Below are 19656 nucleotides of genomic sequence, written 5' to 3' on the forward strand. Positions count from 1 at the left end.
GAGATATGGAGTAGCTGCCATACCTGGAGAGACTGAAAAGGCTAGGACTCATCAGTTTGAAAAGGAGAAGGCCAAGGGGGGGATATGACAGAAGTCTGTGGAATCATGAAGGGTGTGGATAAAGTGAATAGTGAACTACTCATCACCAACTCCCTGGTTCAAGAATTAGGGTCTTAGGGAATATATGTTATGTTCTTGGTCAGTCCTTCCATTGCTGAATTGTCTGTTCTTCCCAAGCTCGCAAATCCTAATTCATTCCTTCTCTGTCCCTGCTGCACCAACATCTCTTTATCCCACAGGCCTGAAATTAGTGATACCCCCTTTCCCTCAACAACCTGCAGAATTATGTTGATCACTGAAACCTCACCAGTGCCTCCAGGCCCCTCAGGGCACCTTTGCTCCTTCTGCAGTTCCAGGGGCTCTTCATCCCAGATCTAGTAACACCTGATAAAATGGGATAGGCTGGTTTATCCAAACTACAGCCTGCCATCTTAAGCAGGTTCTTAAGGGCTGGAGTTGGGTCATAAAGAGCAGTCTGTTTCTTCATTCCCACATGCATCACAGTGTGAGCTGGGATCCTCTGCAGACCCAAAGCCATGGGTGGATCTTACCTCCAGCAAACAAGGCTGGTGGAAAGGTGTAGATTGGATCCTCAGTATCAGCATCTAGAAATGCCACTTTCCCTCCTTCATAGTCCAGATACACCCGGACCCTCCTGGGGACCTGCGTCAGGGACAGGGGGGTAGGCCTAGGCCCAGTGAGAGCCCAGAAGTCACCCTCCCACCACTGCACAGCCCAGATCCCCCCCTCAGGGTTACGGCTGATCTGTCCCTTCCTCCTCACAGACTCTCTGGCGACCCCCAGAGCCCAGCCTTCCCCCTTCCCCACCTCCACTTCCACCTCCCAGCAGTGCTTCCCCGAGGTGAATCCCTCACGGCCCAGCACGCAGCACCACATGTCAAATCTCTCAGGTATGTCGGGCCGATCCTGCTGTGTATCTGCACCTCTGACACTTGTCCAATCCTCAGACAGGGAGAGCCAGGGGTGAGCCGTGTCTGGGTCCAGAGTCACCTTCACTGAGAGGGGAGAATCACAGCATCAAGGCAGAGCTCAGCTCTGGGGCAGGAGGGGGCCATCCCTCACCCTCGCCAGCAGCCCCATTGTAGCTGGGATTGTCTTGGACCCCAGAAGCTGTCTTGGCCCTGGACCTCTAAGGCTGAGCAGATACAGCCCTGAAGCTCCTCAGTCTGATACTGGGGAGAGCCTGGCCCTGGGGAAATGGGGAGGACGTGGTAGCAAATCCACAGGGAAACTCAGGAAAATCTCAATCCAAACTCCCCAGGCCCAAGCTCAGATGGTTTTGGTGCTGGACTGTGGGAAGTGAGGGGAAGTGAGTGCTATGATGGGACTTTTCTATGAATTTAAGGACAGTATCCCCAGCACTTACCCTTGTTATACGACTCCTGAGGTTCCCCCATACACTTTTCCAGGTCAGATGGCAGAGCATCTGCAGGAGAAAAGTGTCACAGAGATCAGCCGTGGTGCTGTCTGGTTCATAACACCTCCTGACTCAGCTCCTCCCTCTCTGTCCTGAGTGACTGTGACTGACAAGAGAGGCCCTGGCAGCTCCATCCTTGGCTACTGGGAGCTGCTGCTGCTGTGGCTAGAAAAGGTGCTAGATCAGCTCCTTGCTGCCCAGAGGGGAAGGAAGGGAGCTGCAGTTGTCAGGAGGGCATCAGAGAAGGAGGGCAAAAGGCATGAACCACATGGGGTCTTGGTGTTCAGCCCCTCCTGTCCTCCCATGGGGACAGAGCCACTCAATGGCAGAAAACGAGGAGGTAAAAGTGGTGTCACCCCAGCAGCCCCTGCCAAAGGGATGTGGATCACAACTCTCTTCTCTTCTGTTTGGAGGGGTCAGTACACACCTTGGTGCCAGCTGGGGAAGTCCTGGGATCCACCAATTTGCCTGCCTGCTTCAGTAGCCTCTACTGGGGCCTCACAAGTGTGAAAAACACAAGGTGTGAAACTTCACCCAGACCACACCCTATCCACTGTGCTCCTGTCCCCTCAGCTGCTGGCACTTCCCCTCCACTTCCCTCATCATCAGCCTGTCGAGAGGGGAAATCTCATAAAGTTTGGTGACAGAGATCCCCCAGGCTAGAATAATTCCTTTGGCAGAAGAGGGGTTCTCCTTTTTTACAAACCCTTGCATAAGATGAGGAGGTATATCTGAAACCCATTTCTAATTTAATGTAAAGTCCTGTGGCCAGAAAGAGTTAGTGTCCAATGGCTTTTTCCTGGAGCCTGCATTACCAGTGCAGTGGGTTCAGTTCCCCCTCTCATGAAAGAGACACAGTCTTTAGTAGGCTCAGACCCCAGATGATTCATATGCACAAATAAACTCTGGAGCTTATTACTCTGGAGGTTTTTTTTGCTCCTGGGAGCACCATTTTGACCATGCACCCAGGAACACAAAACTCCAGAGCATATTGCTCTAGTTTATTCATACATAGCACATGGAGCGTGGTTGGAGCAGCCTGGGCTGGCAGGGGACCCAGGGGTCAGCCTGCCAGCCCAGGGCTGTTCTGACCGGGCTCCATGTACTGTGGAAGTGCTGGCTGAGACACAAGGATGCTTCAGTGAGGGGAACCTACACCTCAACAGGCAGCCCCAGGGCAGAAGCACCCTTGTGCCCCAGTCAGCCCCCTCAGTTTATTAATCTACTGCGTCCTAATAGGGTAACACGTGCAGATGGTGATATTTTAAGTGCAGAACTAATTAGACAGCTCTGCAGTAAATGTCTTGTGTAGATGTGCCCCATCTCCTCACTCAAACACAGGAAAAAAATCCCTATTATAACCCCACACCCCTCACGCTCCCCAAGATCATTTGTTAGTACCTTGAAACTTCCTGAAAGTCTCCTTGAGAGTTAGATTTTGTTCAGACAAGTTCCTGAGTCTTATTTCCAGGCCAGGGGAAATCATCCCCAGAAGCTGGAACTCCCCTGTCTTGCACCTGTTGAAAAACAGTTGTATGTTATTCTATTTTCCTTTTTTAATTCAATCTCATCCTTGGGAAAGATGCTAGATTGAGGGACTTGGAGACCAGTTTCCTTCATGTACTTCAGCCCCAGGGCAGGAGATAGTGCCACCTCCCACCATTGGGTGTTGAAAAATATTCTTCTTCTTTGAACTGTCCAGAAAATTTCTTGGAAAAAAAGTAGCTGAGACTCCATGGCCAGTTGGCTCATGCTCTGGAGGCCAGAATGATTCCCCAGGGATGAGAAGTGAAAGGCCCAGATTCCAGTCCTACAGTCCTCAGGCAGTCAGTCCCCAGGGATATAACGTCTCTGTAGGCCAGTCCTTCCCACCCCAGGGACAATCCCAGACTTTGTATTAAAGGGGGAAAAACCGGGATGCAAAATTTATCAATGATCTATATCCAAATGGTGACCCTGCCCCACACACTGTGCTGTGCTGCCCTGAGGAGCTATGACTACAACGTGATATCCAAGCCTCTGCTCAAAGTATGAAGGAGCGGCGTACCTTCTCAGTGAGCTTCTGATGTCCTAGGGGGGAACAAAAAGAGGAAAGAGTGAACTAAGTATCTCATGCCATTCCCTGAGAAGCCTCTTACTCTGGGGGGTGGGGGGATGCACTCTCTCCTCAGACTCTGAGTGCTACACATGAGTATCTGGGGAAATCATAATTTATTGATCCCCGCCCCCAGGCCCATGGGTTAGGCCTTTCCCTTCCTTGTGCAGGGATCAGAAGAGTTTAATGTGCCTCACCTGCAGGAGGTCACTTCGTGGCTGCTGGCACTTCTCCTCCATCTCCCTGATCAGGCTGTTGAGATGGGAAATCTGCTCAGAGAGTTTGCTACCAGTTTCCTCCTGACTCTTCTCTATCTCCCTGTCTAGCTCTCCCAGCCACGCCAACAGGAGTTGCTCTTGTTCCTTGAGGAACTGCCGCAGTTGCTCAAATTCAGACACAATCTTCTGTCTTTCGGCTGCTGCCTTTTGCTGCCATGAACAGGAGAACTCAGGTAGGGGAGGGTAGGAGCTTTGGGGAAAGCCAGGAGACACTTTGTAAGTCCCTGTGGGCCTGTCTGCAGAGCTTGGCCCTAGGAGCTCCCATGGTCTTTAACAAAAGTTGTGGTTACTCAGCCCTATCAGGCTGAAGCCTCAAGCACTTTGCCTGGCATCTTTGTGCTCTGTTTATATTTGGAAGGTTTCTCTGCAGCCCTGGGTGCTTATACCATATGCAAGGGAGAAGTTGATGGCTTCCCCGCTGTCAAGGAAGGCTCCCCCTCAACAGAGCTGAAGGCTTGCAAGCCCTGCAATGCTGCAAACCATGGTCACAAAACAACACACACAATTTCATAAACACACAGAGCAGGAGACACCCCTTCATCTTGACCACCAGGAACCACGAGCACCAACCTGATATTCCTGATGTTTCTGTGTTTCGGTCAGTTTCAGTTCTTCGAGCCTTCTTCTTTCTTCCACGAGATTCTCCAGGTGCATCTGAATTTGCTTCTGTGGGGAAGGACAATTCCTTGGGTGGGTTTTCCTTTGAGAAGGGAACAATCAAGCCTTCTCTCTGCCATAACCAGCTTTGCCTCCTTGCAACTGCAGTTCCGATGACTTTGGGGGCAGGAACAACTGATACTATTAGCCAAGCTACCAACTGTATCCTGGCTCTCTCTGATTACCCAAGTGGGTTACTGAATCAATAACAGCAGTAGGAATACTACAGTAACAGCAGAAGGAATAATACTGGACTGTACAGGAGCCAGAAGTATGGGGCTTAGACCACAGGGCAGCCTTCCCTGATGGTTTGGAAAGCTTTGCATTCAAGGGACTTTCTGCCTGGGTTGAGATGCAATGAGTGACAGACACAAGACTGACCAGTGCCAGTCAGTTCTTTGCTGCCTGTTCAGCTCCTGCTGTTGCAGGAAGATTTGACACCAGAGGACAGCAGCAGCTCTTGTAGGTCTGGTGTCCTACATGCACCCATAGTGGCAGCCAATGCTTATCCCTGGAGGGGTGTAGACAGAACCTGAAAGAAGATGGCTTAATCTAATGCTAATCTCAGTCCTTACAAAAACCGTCTAGCATTTGATTTTGGAACGGAAATGGTGAGGATGAATCACTGGTTACATCTATGAAATATGAATTTTCATTTCTACCTAGGAGAACTTTTACAATCTTTGCTCTCTCCTTTGCCTGATGAAGGGTGAATGTGCCCGAAAGCTTGCAAATAAATAAAATAACTTGTTTGCAAATATCTAGTTGGTCTAATAAAAGATATCAACTCTTCCGCAAGTTTTGATTCCTGGTTACAGCTAAACTGCTATGAGCTTTGTCACCCAGTCTTGCAGTCCAGACAAACCTGGAAAAGCTTAAAGGGGATTAGTGTCTAATTTGCATCTTTATCACAAAGCAAGGAGGCCTGGGAGGTTTTCTCTTCTGATCTGTTACTCCCTAAGAAGCAGGAGTTCTGTCAGTGTTTGCTGAGTAACATTTTAGGAGGTTTCAAACTGAGGAGTTTGGGCTTTTCTAGCCCCTTACTGGATGGGCAGGAGCACTGAGGCTGAATGCAGGAGTTGTCTCCCAAGCTTTTTAAAAAACAGTCATTTTCTGAAAGCCAAAACACACACAAACAAGCCACAAACCCAAGAAAATGAAGTCACAAAGTACATGACAAAAATGATATCTCTTCTCAAATATCAATTACTTCAAGGCATTGGCAGAACCAGTTAGAATTCATGAAAACAAAGGGCTTGACATTACAGGTATGAAGTTTGGAGGAGACAGGCAATTCTATGATGGATTTTTGGATTTATGCACTGGAGATGTTGCTAATCCAGCCACAGAAGTTGAATTCTCTAAATTCTTTGAAAAAGAAAGTGCACCAAATTGTATTGCCACCCACAGCAGCACTTAAGACTTTTTCAACTTCCTGAATAAATAATGGTCATGTATAGGAATAGGGTAGTTTCTTCTGCAGCATTTTGTGAGCTGTTTTGTTCCCCATGCATTAGAAAGCATGCAAACCAGTCAGAATCTCAGGGTGGTTTTAATTAGGCCGTGCATGTTTGCCTGTATTTGGTAGAGTATTATTTAGCGCCTACTGTGCCTTGCAGATTTTTATCCTATCGCTGCTGTGATATAACAAGCAAAGAACACGACAACACTAATCAAAATAATTCTTTTCAAATTTAATTAAGTGAACACATTAGGACATATTTAGCCATTTTACCTGGACTTAATTCCTCAAGAGCACACTCAGGTTTCCATTAATGTCCTCATACAGGGCTGTCCAACTGGCAGCCCTTAAGGGGTTATTGTGAGGCCCCAGGCTCACACCCTGCCACTGCTCCCTGCATTGTCCTGCTGCAAAAGCAGCCAGTCTCCAGGCTTCCCTTTCCTCCTACAGCTCCTGCTCCTGGCCTTCACTCCAGAGAGTGGGGCAGTGCGGCAGCAGGGGGAGCTGAGGCTGAATCCAGGGCTGTGCCTGAGGTGGGGAAGGCATTGAAGTTGAACAGCCTTGGCATCATATAAAAATACCCACAAAATTTTGCTCCTGGCAACCGTTCCAATTCCAGTTCCTTATTTGAAAAACTGTTTCCAAAAGAATTCCACATATAAATCACTACATGTCTTATCATGAAATATTTAACTTCTTTATATTCCATCGAAGATAATGAGCTTTTGCCTAAGGATCTGCAAATGTCAGATAAGAACTGACGCAAACAATAAGTGATCTGAGAAGAATGGGGAACCGGCTTCATGCCCCAGTTTTAGAATCATTCCCCAACATCTCGCTAACCTATAATGTGCATCTCCAAGAGCACCCGGTTTTAACAGAAATGATTTGAAACAGAAGGACATGATCCTACAAATCTCTCCATTTTTCTTGCCTCATTACAGGACGTGTGTGTGCGTGTGCGTGCGTGTGTGTGTGTCGGGGGGTGCATGTGTGTATAGGGAGGGGGTGTAAGCACATGTGTGTATGGGAACGTATGTGCGGACTCTGTCATATAAAAAACTACTCTGGATTCAGTGCTACAGTTACAGGAGTAGCAGTGGCAGAAAAAAATTCAACTGCAGCAAACCCAGCTGCACACAGTCTGACCCGACCCAACCCGACACCCCCTTACCTTGTACCGCTGGGCAGCCTCCTGGATGGGAGCCACAGCATAAGCCTGGTGTGCCCAGGACCCACGGCAGATCAAGCACAGAGGTTTTTGGTCCATTTCACAGAAGAGCTTCAAGGCCTCTGCGTGTTCCTCACATACTGGCTCCCCTCTTTCAGCCGCCCACATACTCAGTCGCTTCACTACATCTGTAACAGTCACCAGCTGCCTGTTGGGCCTGAGGTTCCTCTGGGGAAAAGTCTGTCTGCACTGAGGACAGAAGATGTCTGAATGCAACCCTTCCTCACATGGGGTGATGCAGGCTTGGCAGAAGTTGTGCCCACAATCTGTAATCATCACTGGATCCTTGAAGAACTCCAGGCAGATGGAGCAAGTTGCGGCATCCTGGAGACACTGTATATGGTTCTCCGCAGCCATGGCTCTCAAGGGAGAGCAACTGAGAATTAGTTTCACTCTCTGGGGCCCAGAAACATGCTCTGACCTATATAGCTGGGTGTTTCCGTTCCTGAAGAATGGCTGTTTCCTGTTGAAATGGCAGAAATCCATGATTAAAATAACAGCAATTAAAGGCATAGTGAAAATTGTTAACGCTTTGTGTATCAGTAATGGGGGCAGTTACCACAGAAACAGAACCTCTTAATTACTTTTAGACACAAATTCAAAGCCCCAAACATATCTGAATGACACTTCTAAAAATCAAACACTTTTTCAGCCTAAAACTATTGAAAGAAGACATTTTAAGATGAACATTTCCCTTTTGCCCGTAGGAAAAAAAATAAACAGCAAACATGCTTCAATTTGTTTCTGATTTCTCAAAAATCCCAGTTCCCATTTCAAAAGCTCTTCGGCTATGGACTGACATTGCACATGTAGAAGCTCAAAACCCATTTGTAGCACTGGGAAAGTGGAGGGAACAGATGTGTGTACCCCATGTGGCAGTACTACATGTTCTTGTTTTATGCAAGAACTTCTCTGTAGCACTACATATTCTAGCACTGCAGATAACATCTCTACAATTACATGCCCTGGATCCCCAGCATCCTTCAGGGTGCATCAATATGAGATACTTTACTGCACGGTAGACTAATCTAGTGCATAGTAAAACAACACTGTGTAAACTTTCACAGCAGGTACTGCACAGTAAATTAACCTAATGCAGTTTTCTACTAGATTAACTGCTCATTAGGCACTGTGCAGTACTGCTTATATAGCAAATTTGCTCCCAGTCAACCACACCAGCAAGGGGCCACAGGGGATGGAGGAGTTCTCTGTCCCTGGTCCTGGTGCTGGGAGCCGATCAGTGCTGGGATGGAGTTGCTTTCTGATCTCCCTGTCTTGGCGCTGCATGGTTCCCAGCTCCCTACAAGGCAAGGAATCCCCACCCAACAGGGGGCTTGATAGCAGCTGCCCTACAACTGGCACAGCCCAGCCTGGGGGTTGCTGAAAGCTGTGTCCCCTGATGTGCACAGGGCCAGGAGAGCTGTTGGCTGCAACAGCAGCTGTCTCCTGGCACCATGCACATCAGGACTCCTCCCAGAGTGCATGGAGCCAGGAGACACCTGTTGTTGCAGCTGGCAGAGCTTTCCTGGCCCTGTGAGTATCGGGATCAGCTCTCATGCCCCCTGCCAGCACTGGCCTAGCACCCTGAGGAAGCCTGGGCTCCTTTGGCTGCTGTAGGGGGGCAGAGCAGGGCAGGAGCTCTGTACTGGGCTGCTCCCACTGGGAACAGATTTGCTCCCAACAGGGTGCACATACCTGGGGAAGGTTTACTGTGCAGTATTTTACTACACAATCAGCTTATATTACATTAATAGCACGTGTAGACATACCCACCATGTTTTACTTTCCCCAACCCCTTCCAGGCAGGAGGGAGAGAGAGTGTCTTGTTCCATGACAGCCCCCTGGTAAAGCAGAGCTGCAGCCCAGCCATCACAGTGTACTGGTGCCTTGGTTTCAGGGAAACAGGAGCTCTGCTGGCTGTAGTACACTGTAGGTGTGCTGGTGATTGTTGGCAACTGTGAAGTATCTCGGAAGTGTGACTCATTTATGTGTATGTTTGTCTTTCTGACTTTTGCATAAATCGTATGGGGGATTTCCAATCCACTTGAAGAATGCCACACAGTTGTGCTTGAGTGGAAGTTTCTCCTTCACACACTGAGAACACTTATTATGCTAAATTTCCATCTGGCTGAAGCTGATGATTACTCAGGTGGAAAAGAAAACTGGCTGTGGGCTGAAAAAAGACTTTATTGCAAGACAGAGGCACATTATCAGCAATAGATCCCTAAAGTAAAACCTCTGTTTATGTATATATTTATATCAGGGACAGAGAGCTCAGAGTACTCATGGTAGGAACTTTGGATTTGGAACAGAAATTACCAGACTGCATCGCTGGAGTGGGAGAGGGAGGTAGGACAAGAGAAGGCAAAATAGTAGGACAGAGACACTCTTGAAGAATCCTCATGGGGAAGAGTAGCTACTTATGTGTGTGTGTGTAGTCTGAATTACAATTAAGTAAAGAGTTTAATATTAATCAAAAGGATCCAGTATTTTCTCCAGCACATGTAACCCCTTTATAATATGCTTGTTAACCCTTCTGGTTCTGGCCATCACACTTCACTCTAAGATCAGAGCTTGCACCTCTTGATTATTAATGGACCGCCCAAGCTCAGCTCAGCTCCTAGAAAGCTGCTGAGAGTGCATCCAGGCAGCTCTTCTTGAGAAGATAGCATTTATTGGTTAACTGCAATACATCAGGGAAAACCTTTGTGTCAAAATGCCTACAGCAAATCTCAGGCAGAATTTCAATCCATCAGAAAGTCAGAATGTCTTCTTCTTACACTGTCTCTCTGCTGTGCTTTTCTTCCCATCATTATGCTGGGAATCTCTTTTTTTCATTCAACCTTTCACACTGGGGCTTTTTTAATGTCTCTCAGCTGCCAAGGGCTGTGGCCTAAATTCATTGATATGTTGTACACTAGCCGATTGCCCATCAAGAATGACGGGGAGGGAGGGGTGGGAACAGTGCACCATCATGAACACAGATGTATGCATGCACACACACATGCACGCACACACAGACACATGCAGACACACATAGACATGTACGCACATGCAGATGGGCACAGACTCTACTCACTCATTCTCTGCCCATGGACACATGGACACAAACACAGTCTCCCTCCTGCCATGAACAGGCACATGCACACACACACACATGCACACACAAACATATGCACATACACACCCACACAGACCGGTGTGCACTCTACTCACACACTCACTGTACATGGACACACAGACACAAACACACCCTCCCAGCCATAAAAAGAGACACACACATGCACACTCATGCATGCATACACACTGACACATGCAAGCACAAACAGACCCATACACGTGCACACAGACACATTCACACGGGCATATTCTCTAGCCACTCATTCTCTACACATGGACACACAGACACAAACCCAATCTCTCTCCTGCCATGAACACAGATGCACGCATGCACGTGCATGCACAGAGAGACAAATGCATGCACACACGCAGATGGGCATGCACTGTACTCACTCACTCTGCACATGGACACACAGATACAAACACAGTCTGCCTGACATGAACAGTCCCCCACACCCGCCCCCCCGGTGCCCCTCACTCCTGACCTGCACGCTCCCACTTGGGTCCCTGCTGGTGCTCCCCACTCCTGATCCACAGCCCCCTGGCACTGCCAGTGCTTCTCACACTCTTAATCCACAGTCCCCTGCCCCGACCCCAGTGCCCCTCACCCCCTGCCCCTCCTGGAGGCTCCAGCTGTCCTTGTCTTGCCCGGGCCAGAGCATGGTAGCTCCGATTCATGCAGGCAGTCGCAGAGCATGTCCAGCCCCAGTGGAGGTGATGCTTGTGGGACCCCCGCCCTGGGATAGGGCTGCTACCCAGCTCTGGAGTGCCCAACCGCTTCTTTCCCTTGCTGGAGGGCAGGCAACCCTCCCCTCCCCTCCCCCTGCCCTGTCACAGCTGCAGCCCCTGCTCCCCCTGCCCTGCCCGAATGTCTGGGTTTTCACTTCCACAGCTGCAGGCAGATCCATGTGTGCCTCCTGTCACCCTCCCCCTGCTCCTACCCCCAAAGCAAAGAGAAATCCTGGGCAACAACCCCCCCCCCACATGACCCCATACAGCCTGGCCCCTACCACCTCCCCCTGATGTCTGTCTGTCTGTCCCTAACGCTCTGGGCCAATTGCTGCCCACCCTGTCTGTGGTGCATGTTGGCCCAAAGTGTTACAGACAAACACACACACAGATGGAAGAAGTATGACTTTTATAATATTAGAATATGTGCACATTTGTTCACTGCATTCTTGATGGCCGGTTCTCTGAGACACCAGCTCTGAGACCCACCTTCACTCCCAGGTCAAATATAGAGCAAGGTCAACTCTCTTTTCCCCAGGGTATAACTGTATACAAGGAAGCCAGGGAAACCAAGGCATGAAACATTATTAGAGATGTAAAAGCAAAAAAAAAAGATTGAATTTGGACACTTTTTAAGACAGTCCCAAATTCTGTCATGAGGTCTAAACAGGCAAGCAGGATAGAAATATTGAGAATCCTTTTGTTAGGAGGGAGACTTCTCAAACCACTCAAAAAGTGTCTTAATTGCTCTTGCAAGTTGAAAGTTATGCTGACTTTCACACTCTGGGAAAGATTTTGTCCTTAACAAGGGAATATTCCTTATCTCACCTGACTCACCTGAGGCTTCATTGGATAAATTGAAGCTCACTGGCCAATAAATTTGCTTCCTTTCCTGCAATGGAAACCTGCGGGTCTGTTTCCTGTTCTTTCTCTTTACTTTCTAGCTATTTTGAACCACCTTAAGGAAGAATGTGGCTTGCTTTTCCTTTTCCATTGTTCTAGGTGCTAGGACAAGACTTGAAGAACCTGTTATGACAACAAAGTTGTAAGGGGTAAATGTAAATGTCCTGCCATTTGATTTAGCATTCTAATGTAATAAAAGGCTTAGCTGGTCTTTCTGTCTGTCTGTAATGCTCTGGGCCAACTGCACATGCCCAAGAGGGCGAGCGGTGATTGGCTGCCTGCCCAAGTCTGCACAGCTGCTGGGGGCAGTTTGGTAGTGGGGAACATGCCCCAGCCTCCCTGCCTGATGGTGAAGTGGGGGGATGACGGTGGCAGTGCCCACCTGCCACCACCGCCCCCCAGAACAGCCATCAGAGAGGGGGAGGTGGCGGGCAGGGAGGGAGGAAGGGAGGAGAGTGGGAAGGCAGGGACGTGGGCCGGGTGGACAAGGAGTGGCGGTGGGGGGGGCATAGCAAAATTTAGCATACCCACCATAGCCACTCCTCCCCGTGCTGCCACCTGCATGCAGAGGTGCGATGTGAAGCTCCTGACCTGAGCTGGCCTGGCCTCATGTGCCATCAGTGCAACAGGGGCTGGGAGGGAGCAAGACAGAGCTGCAGATGCGGGGGGGGGGGGGGAGGGGGGGAGTGGAGAGGGCTGCCTCAGAGTGATGGAGACTGGGGGCGGGGGGGAGGTTCTGTGAGGGGAAGGTATGTGGCTGGGTGCGTGTGTGTGTGCACGTGTGCATTCCTGTGTGCATGTATGTCTGTGTGTGTTTGAGTGCATGTGTGAACCGCACCGTCCCGGGCTGCGAGAGCCAGCTGCGCCCCGACATCGTCGTCACGGACCACGAGGCCAAGAAGATCGTGATGGTGGACATCACCATCCCCTTTGAGAACCGGCGCCAAGCCTTCACCAAGGCCCGGGCTTGCAAGCGGGAGAAGTACGCCCCGCTGGCCGACACCCTGAGGAGCCACGGGTCATGGGGACGCTCGGAGCCTGGGACCCCAGCAACGAGAGCGTCCTCCGCGCCTGCCGCGTTTCCCGCCGCTACGCCAAGCTGATGCGCTGCCTCATGGTGTCCGACACCATCCGCTGGTCCCGCGACATCTACGTGGAGCACATCATGGGCCACCGCCAGTACATCGACCCCTCCAGACCAGCCGCCGGCGGACTGGACCCGGAGGACACTGCCGCCTAAACCGCGCCCCCACCGCTTCGCTTCGCGTCGAGAGGACTTCGCCGCCACGGACGCCCCGCCCCACCCGAAGAGGACCGCCGCGATCGGACTCTATGGACTGAGACGCTCACTCGGAGCCACATCCTTCAACATCGCGGACCACTGTAATGGGTACGTGTGTTTCTATCTCCTTTCCCTCTCAGCGTCATGACCCTCCCCTCCCCCTCCCCCTTCCACATCCCCCCACCCCCGGGCTTAGTTGGCTAACATTGTATGGTATGTAACCTAGTCGCGTTCCCCTCCTCTCCCCCACCCCTCGATTGTTAGTCCCTCGCTCGGGCGCTTTGTATTTCCATCTCAACTTTGTCATCTTTTTCCTGGATTCCCCATCCAAAACATCTGTGTGTGTGCTCATCTGTGTGCATATGCACGCATCTGTGTGTGCATCTGCGTGCATGCATCTGCCTGCATGCATCTGTGTCTCTGTGCGCTTCTGTGTGCGCATGCATGTCTGTGCTCATGGCAGGTAGAATGTATTTGTCTCCGTCTGTCCATGTGCAGAGACTGAGTAGAGTGGATCTGTGTGCGTGCATGTGTGTGTCTGTGCATGCATGTGTCTGTGTTCATGGTACGGAAAGTCTGTTTGTGTCTGTGTGTCCATGTGCAGCGTAAGTAAAGTGTGTGCCCCATCTGCATCTGTACGTGTGTGTACATGCGTGTGTGTGTATGTGTTCATGGCAGGAGGCAGAGTGCGTTTGCCTCTGTGTGTCCATGTGCAGACAGTGAGTAGAGTGTGTGTGTGCGCGCACAGTGTGGGGACCCGAGTGGTACTCACCTGGGGCACGCCCCCGGCCAGGAGCACGGACCTCACCGGGCTGCGGCGGGGGCTCCCTGTCTGCCCCCGCCTGCCTTCACCACCTCGGCAGGCGAAGCGGCTTGGTGCGAATCCGCAGCTGGGGCAATATCCGGGGGCCAGAGGCAAGGCAGAGGGGGCAGGAAGCCGGCGGCAGGGGCAAGGGGAGGAGAGTGCTCCAGTGCCAGGGTAAGCGCCCGGGGGGCGGTGGAGAAGCGGCGGCGGCCGCGCTGCGGGAGCGAGGAAGAAGGAAGATAAGGAGCGGCGGAGGCGCACGCCCCGGCAGTCGGCTCGACGCTGCGCCTGCGGAGGAGCGGCGGGCCGGCGGCCGCCAGCGGGGGCGGAGGACCCGCCGCCGGCCGGCGCTGACAGGACTTCCCGCGCGGCCGCGGGCAGCACAGCCGGGAGCCGCGGGAAGCCTCCGAGCAGCCCTGCAGGGACCGTTACCCCGGGACCAAAAACCTTTTCGGCTTTTCCCAGGAAAAAAAAGGGGCAAACAATAAATAGAAGGGCGGGGGGAAGGAGAAAGGAAAGAGCGGCTTCGGGCCGGTCATTTCTTTTGTCATCCCTTCTCCAAAGCTTCGGAGCCAGGTGGAACTGGACGGCGGGTCTAGGTGGAGGCAGGGAGTCACCACCGCCCTCTCATTAATACCTCTTTAACAGCAAAGTCGTGGCAGGCGGGAAGAGAGAGCGCTGGACCGAGCAAACCGGGTCGCAGTCGCCCCGAGGGGACGGGTGAGTGTCATCGGGATGTAAAAGTACACATCCATACCCAGTAGCGACCCAACACGTAGGTGCCCGTGTGTATGCAGGTGCCTGCGCACGCGCGCACGCGTGTGTCCGTGTACTTGGCAGGGAGTGTGTTTATGTCTGTGTCTCCATGTGCAGAGAGTGAGTGAGTAGAGTGTGCACCTGTCTATGTGTGTGCATGCGTGTCTCTGCGTGTGTGGATCCGTGAGTGCACATGTCTGTGTTCATGGCAGGAAGAATGTGTTTGTCTCTGTGCCCATGTGCAGAGAGTGAATGAGAGTAGAGTGAGCACCCGTCTGCGTGCACGCCTGCGTGTGTGTATGTATGTTTGGCCATAGCAAGGGAGGGGGGATAGGTAGCAGGGAGAAGAGACAGGCGTGTGCCCGCCACCCCCAGCCCGGCAGGGTCCCCCCAGCCTCCCCCGGCAGCACCAGGAGGGGAATGGGCCCTTCCCCCACCCCTCTGTAGCCCAGCTCCTGTGGGGGCAGGGGGTCTCCAACTTTGTGTTTGCCCAGGGCCCCAGTACACATTAATCCGCCTCTGTGGGGGGGAGCATGGCCCGACATGGGGCTCCATCCCCACCCGCCCACCCCCATCATTCTTGATGGGCAATTTGCTACTGTTAACTATAAGTCACCTTTTAGGAGTGATTTGTGATTCTCAGTCACAAGGGAAGATTTATTAACCTAAGGATTGGTCTAGATATCACATGTCTCTGGAGACCCGAATAACTATATTTTTAGGATGGATTTGGGCTTTTCATCTCTTAGCCAGTGGCTTCCATTTTGCCCAGGTTGGAAATGATTATTTTTAGAATCACGTTGGGATCTACAGATTTTTCTGAAATGGGCTTGAAGATCAAAATGGATCTCCATTCTGGTTCTAAGGAAACAATATCCACAGAACAAAGGCCATGAGAAATAATAGAAACCAGTGGCCAGGGAAGCATGGAAGTCCATTGGTGAATGAGCAGAGGAGACAGAGCCCTGCAGGTGCTCTCCCTCAGCAAGATGTATCTACAGTGGTCAGAAGTTTTAAAGTTCAAGTTTATTTTGCAAAACAGACTCCCCCTTCCCAATAATGGTTATCGGCCAATTGTTTTGGCCTTCAGTAATTTTTTTTTTTAGAAAAACTTGATTTTCTTGTAAATATAAGTTCAACCTCTGAAAAAGGCTGAAACTCATATTTTCTACCCAAAAGTAATTAAAAACACATAAATAGATGCAGAAAAATAAAGCAGCATTGATGGAAATTTTTCAGGTAAATCAAATTTGAGCATTTTTGTTGGAGAAGATGGGTTGGGGGAAATCCTTTATTTTCATTGTTTGCATTACACCTGCTCCAATACCAAAAGAAAAAGGAATTCAATGTTTGGTTCTGCAAACCAACAACATACATTATCAGCAGGTGACTGTAGAGGGTAAATGAGTATTGCTTGCCAGAAATGAATGTTTCCCTTTGGTTTTATAGCAGCAATCGGGTACAGCTGCTGGACTTTCTCCTGCAGTGAAATGTGTGAAAGGTCCTTTCCCTCCACAGCAAATCCAAGACAGAGGGAAGGTAACCTCAAGGGCAGAATTCAGTTTCACTTCACATTCATATACCTGATGCTTTTGGCACTTATGCATACTCTGCCATCCTGCTCCATGCACACTGTGGACATGTGCCTCTGCATTCCCAGCAGCAGCAATAAGAGAATCTCTGAGTGCTTGGATGGTGGGGGGCAGTAATGAAACCTCTGACAGTCTCGGGTGCCTCAAGGCAGAGGCAGCTCCCCAGTATCTAGAACTGTAACAGCCAGTATGTGGCAGGTAGCTATTCAGAGAGCTGCTCACACCCCCTCCAGGGTCTTCCCTGTGCACTCTGATTCTTTTTCCCCAGTGGATGCAACTGTTATTCTAAATTTAAAAAGTCAATTACCCTTGAACTTGTGCTTTGCAAATCCTTTCTGTTTCTCTCCTCTATTCCCACAGTGTCATATCTTCAATTTTGCACTATGCCCTCAAGACTAATGTTGCAACATGCCTATTCCTCCTCTCTTCTCAGTGCATATTTCTAGGACTCTGGAGGAGTTTTCCTAATTGTTTTCATTCATCTTGCTTATTAGGGATGTGTCCCCAACAAAGAATGGTTCTCCATAGTGCCATGTGATGCACACACAGTAAATGACTGCTTCCCAAAGGCTGCAGTCTCGACAGACTGTTAGTAACAGAGGGCGCTGCAAAGCCATTTGTTATCAGTCTTCTTCTGTGGATAGCAGGTAAATCTCTAGATGAATCTACATTGAGACATCCTAGGAGCTGACAGTGCCCTTAGAGAACACAATGCAGGTCATTGCTGGCACTGATGGAACCAAGCATAAGCCTGAATCATCCATTGATATGATCCATGTTCTGAAATGCCAGGTCCTCAGTCTGCATGGACTTGAGAACTAAAAGTCTTTATTTTGCAATGGGGTGGTGGTGGTGGGGGTGCATTCTTGAATTAGGGAGGGCCATTTGGATAGACAGCTCAATCCCATGGGAGCAGCTGTCTGTTTTTCCCCTGCACTCTGAGAGAAAAAGCAAGGAGCAGAACAACATACAGACTGACTCTGACCTTGAGACCAAGAAGAGGGGAGGCTGCTGTGGGGAGGAACTGAACTGGGAGGCTGGAAGGGGTGAACTGGTTATAAGGAGTGCATGGGAGAACCAGCTGCAAAAGACTTAGCTAGATGGGAGAGAAGAAGCAGGGAAATATGATGACATTCAACAAAACTATAAAAAATGGTGGTTTAGGGATTGAGACAAGGGGTGGTGGTGGTCTCAACCAGCCTGGGAGCAGGACCAGAGCTCAGAAACAGAGCAGAGACAGGGCCAGAGAAGGTCCAGTGCTGGGAGAGGGGGGCCCCGGGGGAACTAGGAGGGTCCAGTACTCGGGAGTAGCCAGAATGGAAAAAAGTGCCTGGGTATGGGTGGGTGAAAACAGTGGTCTGAACCTAGGAGGGGGCCAGAAAGGTTGATGGCAGAAGGGCTGTAAGTCCAAGCAATGGCAGAGACTGGGTCCTGGTATGGGCCTAGGACTGGCACTAATTGATCACGTCTGTAAGGCATTGGCATGGTCTAAAGGGTGTTTGGAGCCATGTAATTAGCTTTTAAGGCATTGAATACTGACACCTGAACAGAACCATGAGATCAGGGATTCCTGGGGCAGCCTCCCTTTCCAAGGATCTAATTACAACAAGGCATGGCAGGTGAGGTGAAGAGATGCAAACCTGAGAAGTGAGGGCAGAGCAACAGCCAAGCAGCCACCAACAGGGATTGCAGCCATCCCTGGGATTAACACCTGCTACAGCTATGAATGGAGGAACATGGGCTATAGAGAAGAGAAAGGAACCCTGAAAAAATTATGTAAAATATATATACACAGAGAGGGGAGAAGGAAAGAACGTATGGGAGGTCTAGGTCATTATTAAATGAGCCCCATGGCACTAACATGGCCTTGGCTACCTCTTCCCAACCCATGGCTGTTGTGCTCTCACCCTTCCCTACTCATTACTCATTCTCTTTTGCCTTCCAATGGTAAGTGTATATCTACACTCATAAGGCACAGACAGAAATTACATCTCTCATGTGATTAGCCCCTTGAAAGCACTCTACAGATGTATCCTAACAGAACAGCATGGATGCAGAGCACTCTGATCACGTGACAAATTAACCCTTATTATATGAGGATTCAAATGAAGGTGCTCAAAAGTGGAATGCCTTCATTAACTTCTGTCTGCTCCACTGGTGTGGCTGCTGCAGCCCAGCTCCACCTCTGGTGCTGTCTTAGGATAGGAGAAGGGAGAATGCAGGGGAGGGAGATTTGTTCTGGGGTTTTCCCAACCACACTGGAGCGTGGGTGGATTGGAGCCCCTGTCCTTCGAGGTGGTGGGCTCCAGTCCACCCCTCCCCCCCTCACTCCAGTGCAGGCTGGGGAAACCTTGGAACAGACCCCCTCCCCCCCCCACCTTCTCTCCCTCCCATCCTAAGACAACACTGGAGCTGGGGGGATGGGGAGCAGAGCTAGGGGAAGAGACTTCAGACGCAAAAGCTGTCTTGCTGGAACAGCTCCAAATTGGAACTTGATTCCCCCACCCTCCTGACCCAAGAGGCAATGTCAGTTGGGTTGGGAGGGTTGGTCTAATTCATGGCACTTTCTGTAAAGCACCATGAGTTAGACTGGGGACTTCTGTCTGTGCTTGTTGGGACACAGTTCTCAGCAACATCCCATCCACCCTCTCCCACTCTGCACGAGCTGAATCTAGGAATGAGACAGTGGAGCTGTTCTTCCCCTGACCCCAGCAGCGCTCGCAAGCTCACCAGCGACAGAGATCTCCAGTGTGGGGGCAGTGGAATTTACCACAGGATTTCCCCACTGGAGTTCCAGGGGCAGTGGGGCCAAAGATCCTAACTGGTGCTCTTGTGCACTACTGAACTCCAGAGATAGCAGAAGAGCTTATCTATACCTTGGCTGCAGCCCCACCAGCAATCTCAGTGCATTAGCATTAGCCTCTGGAAAGCAGCATTTTGACTGTCCTGACTGAATTGATTTAGGCAGAGCTTCCTTGGGTCTTCATCCTACCATCACTCACGTACCTTTGAAGCTCTGCTCCTGGGATTAGTCCCGCTGACATCATTGGTAGGCTGGGCCTGAGGAAAGGGAAGCACTCAGGAAAACAGTTGCAGGATCACAGCCTTAGGCGTCAGTGTGGATGTAGCAGATTTGTTTTTCTTATTTCCTGGGGCTGAAAAAGCCTATCCTGGCTTGTGCATAAAGGGTTATCAGGAAGGCTCAGATGTGCATCTGCTTGTTTTGCCTCTGTGGGATCAAAGATCCA

The 19656-nt window shown here is 50.4% G+C and overlaps 1 protein-coding gene across 1 annotated transcript; it reads right to left on the reverse strand.

Moving 5' to 3' along the window:
- Positions 1–557: 557 nt before the first annotated feature.
- On the reverse strand, positions 558–19485 carry LOC149852443 (E3 ubiquitin-protein ligase TRIM10-like). Its single transcript, XM_090028865.1, has 8 exons — positions 19415–19485; positions 7165–7684; positions 4442–4537; positions 3791–4021; positions 3546–3568; positions 2900–3015; positions 1448–1507; positions 558–1076 (listed from the first exon to the last, which is right to left on the reverse strand). The coding sequence occupies exons 1-8, from the start codon at positions 19453–19455 to the stop codon at positions 559–561; spliced, it is 1605 nt and encodes a 534-aa protein (XP_089884991.1). The 5' UTR covers positions 19456–19485; the 3' UTR covers position 558.
- Between the last annotated feature and the right edge of the window lie 171 nt (positions 19486–19656).

This window comes from Crocodylus siamensis, chromosome 15, assembly GCF_052110815.1.
Source record: "Crocodylus siamensis isolate JL-2025a chromosome 15, ASM5211081v1, whole genome shotgun sequence".
Lineage (NCBI taxonomy): Eukaryota > Metazoa > Chordata > Crocodylia > Crocodylidae > Crocodylus > Crocodylus siamensis.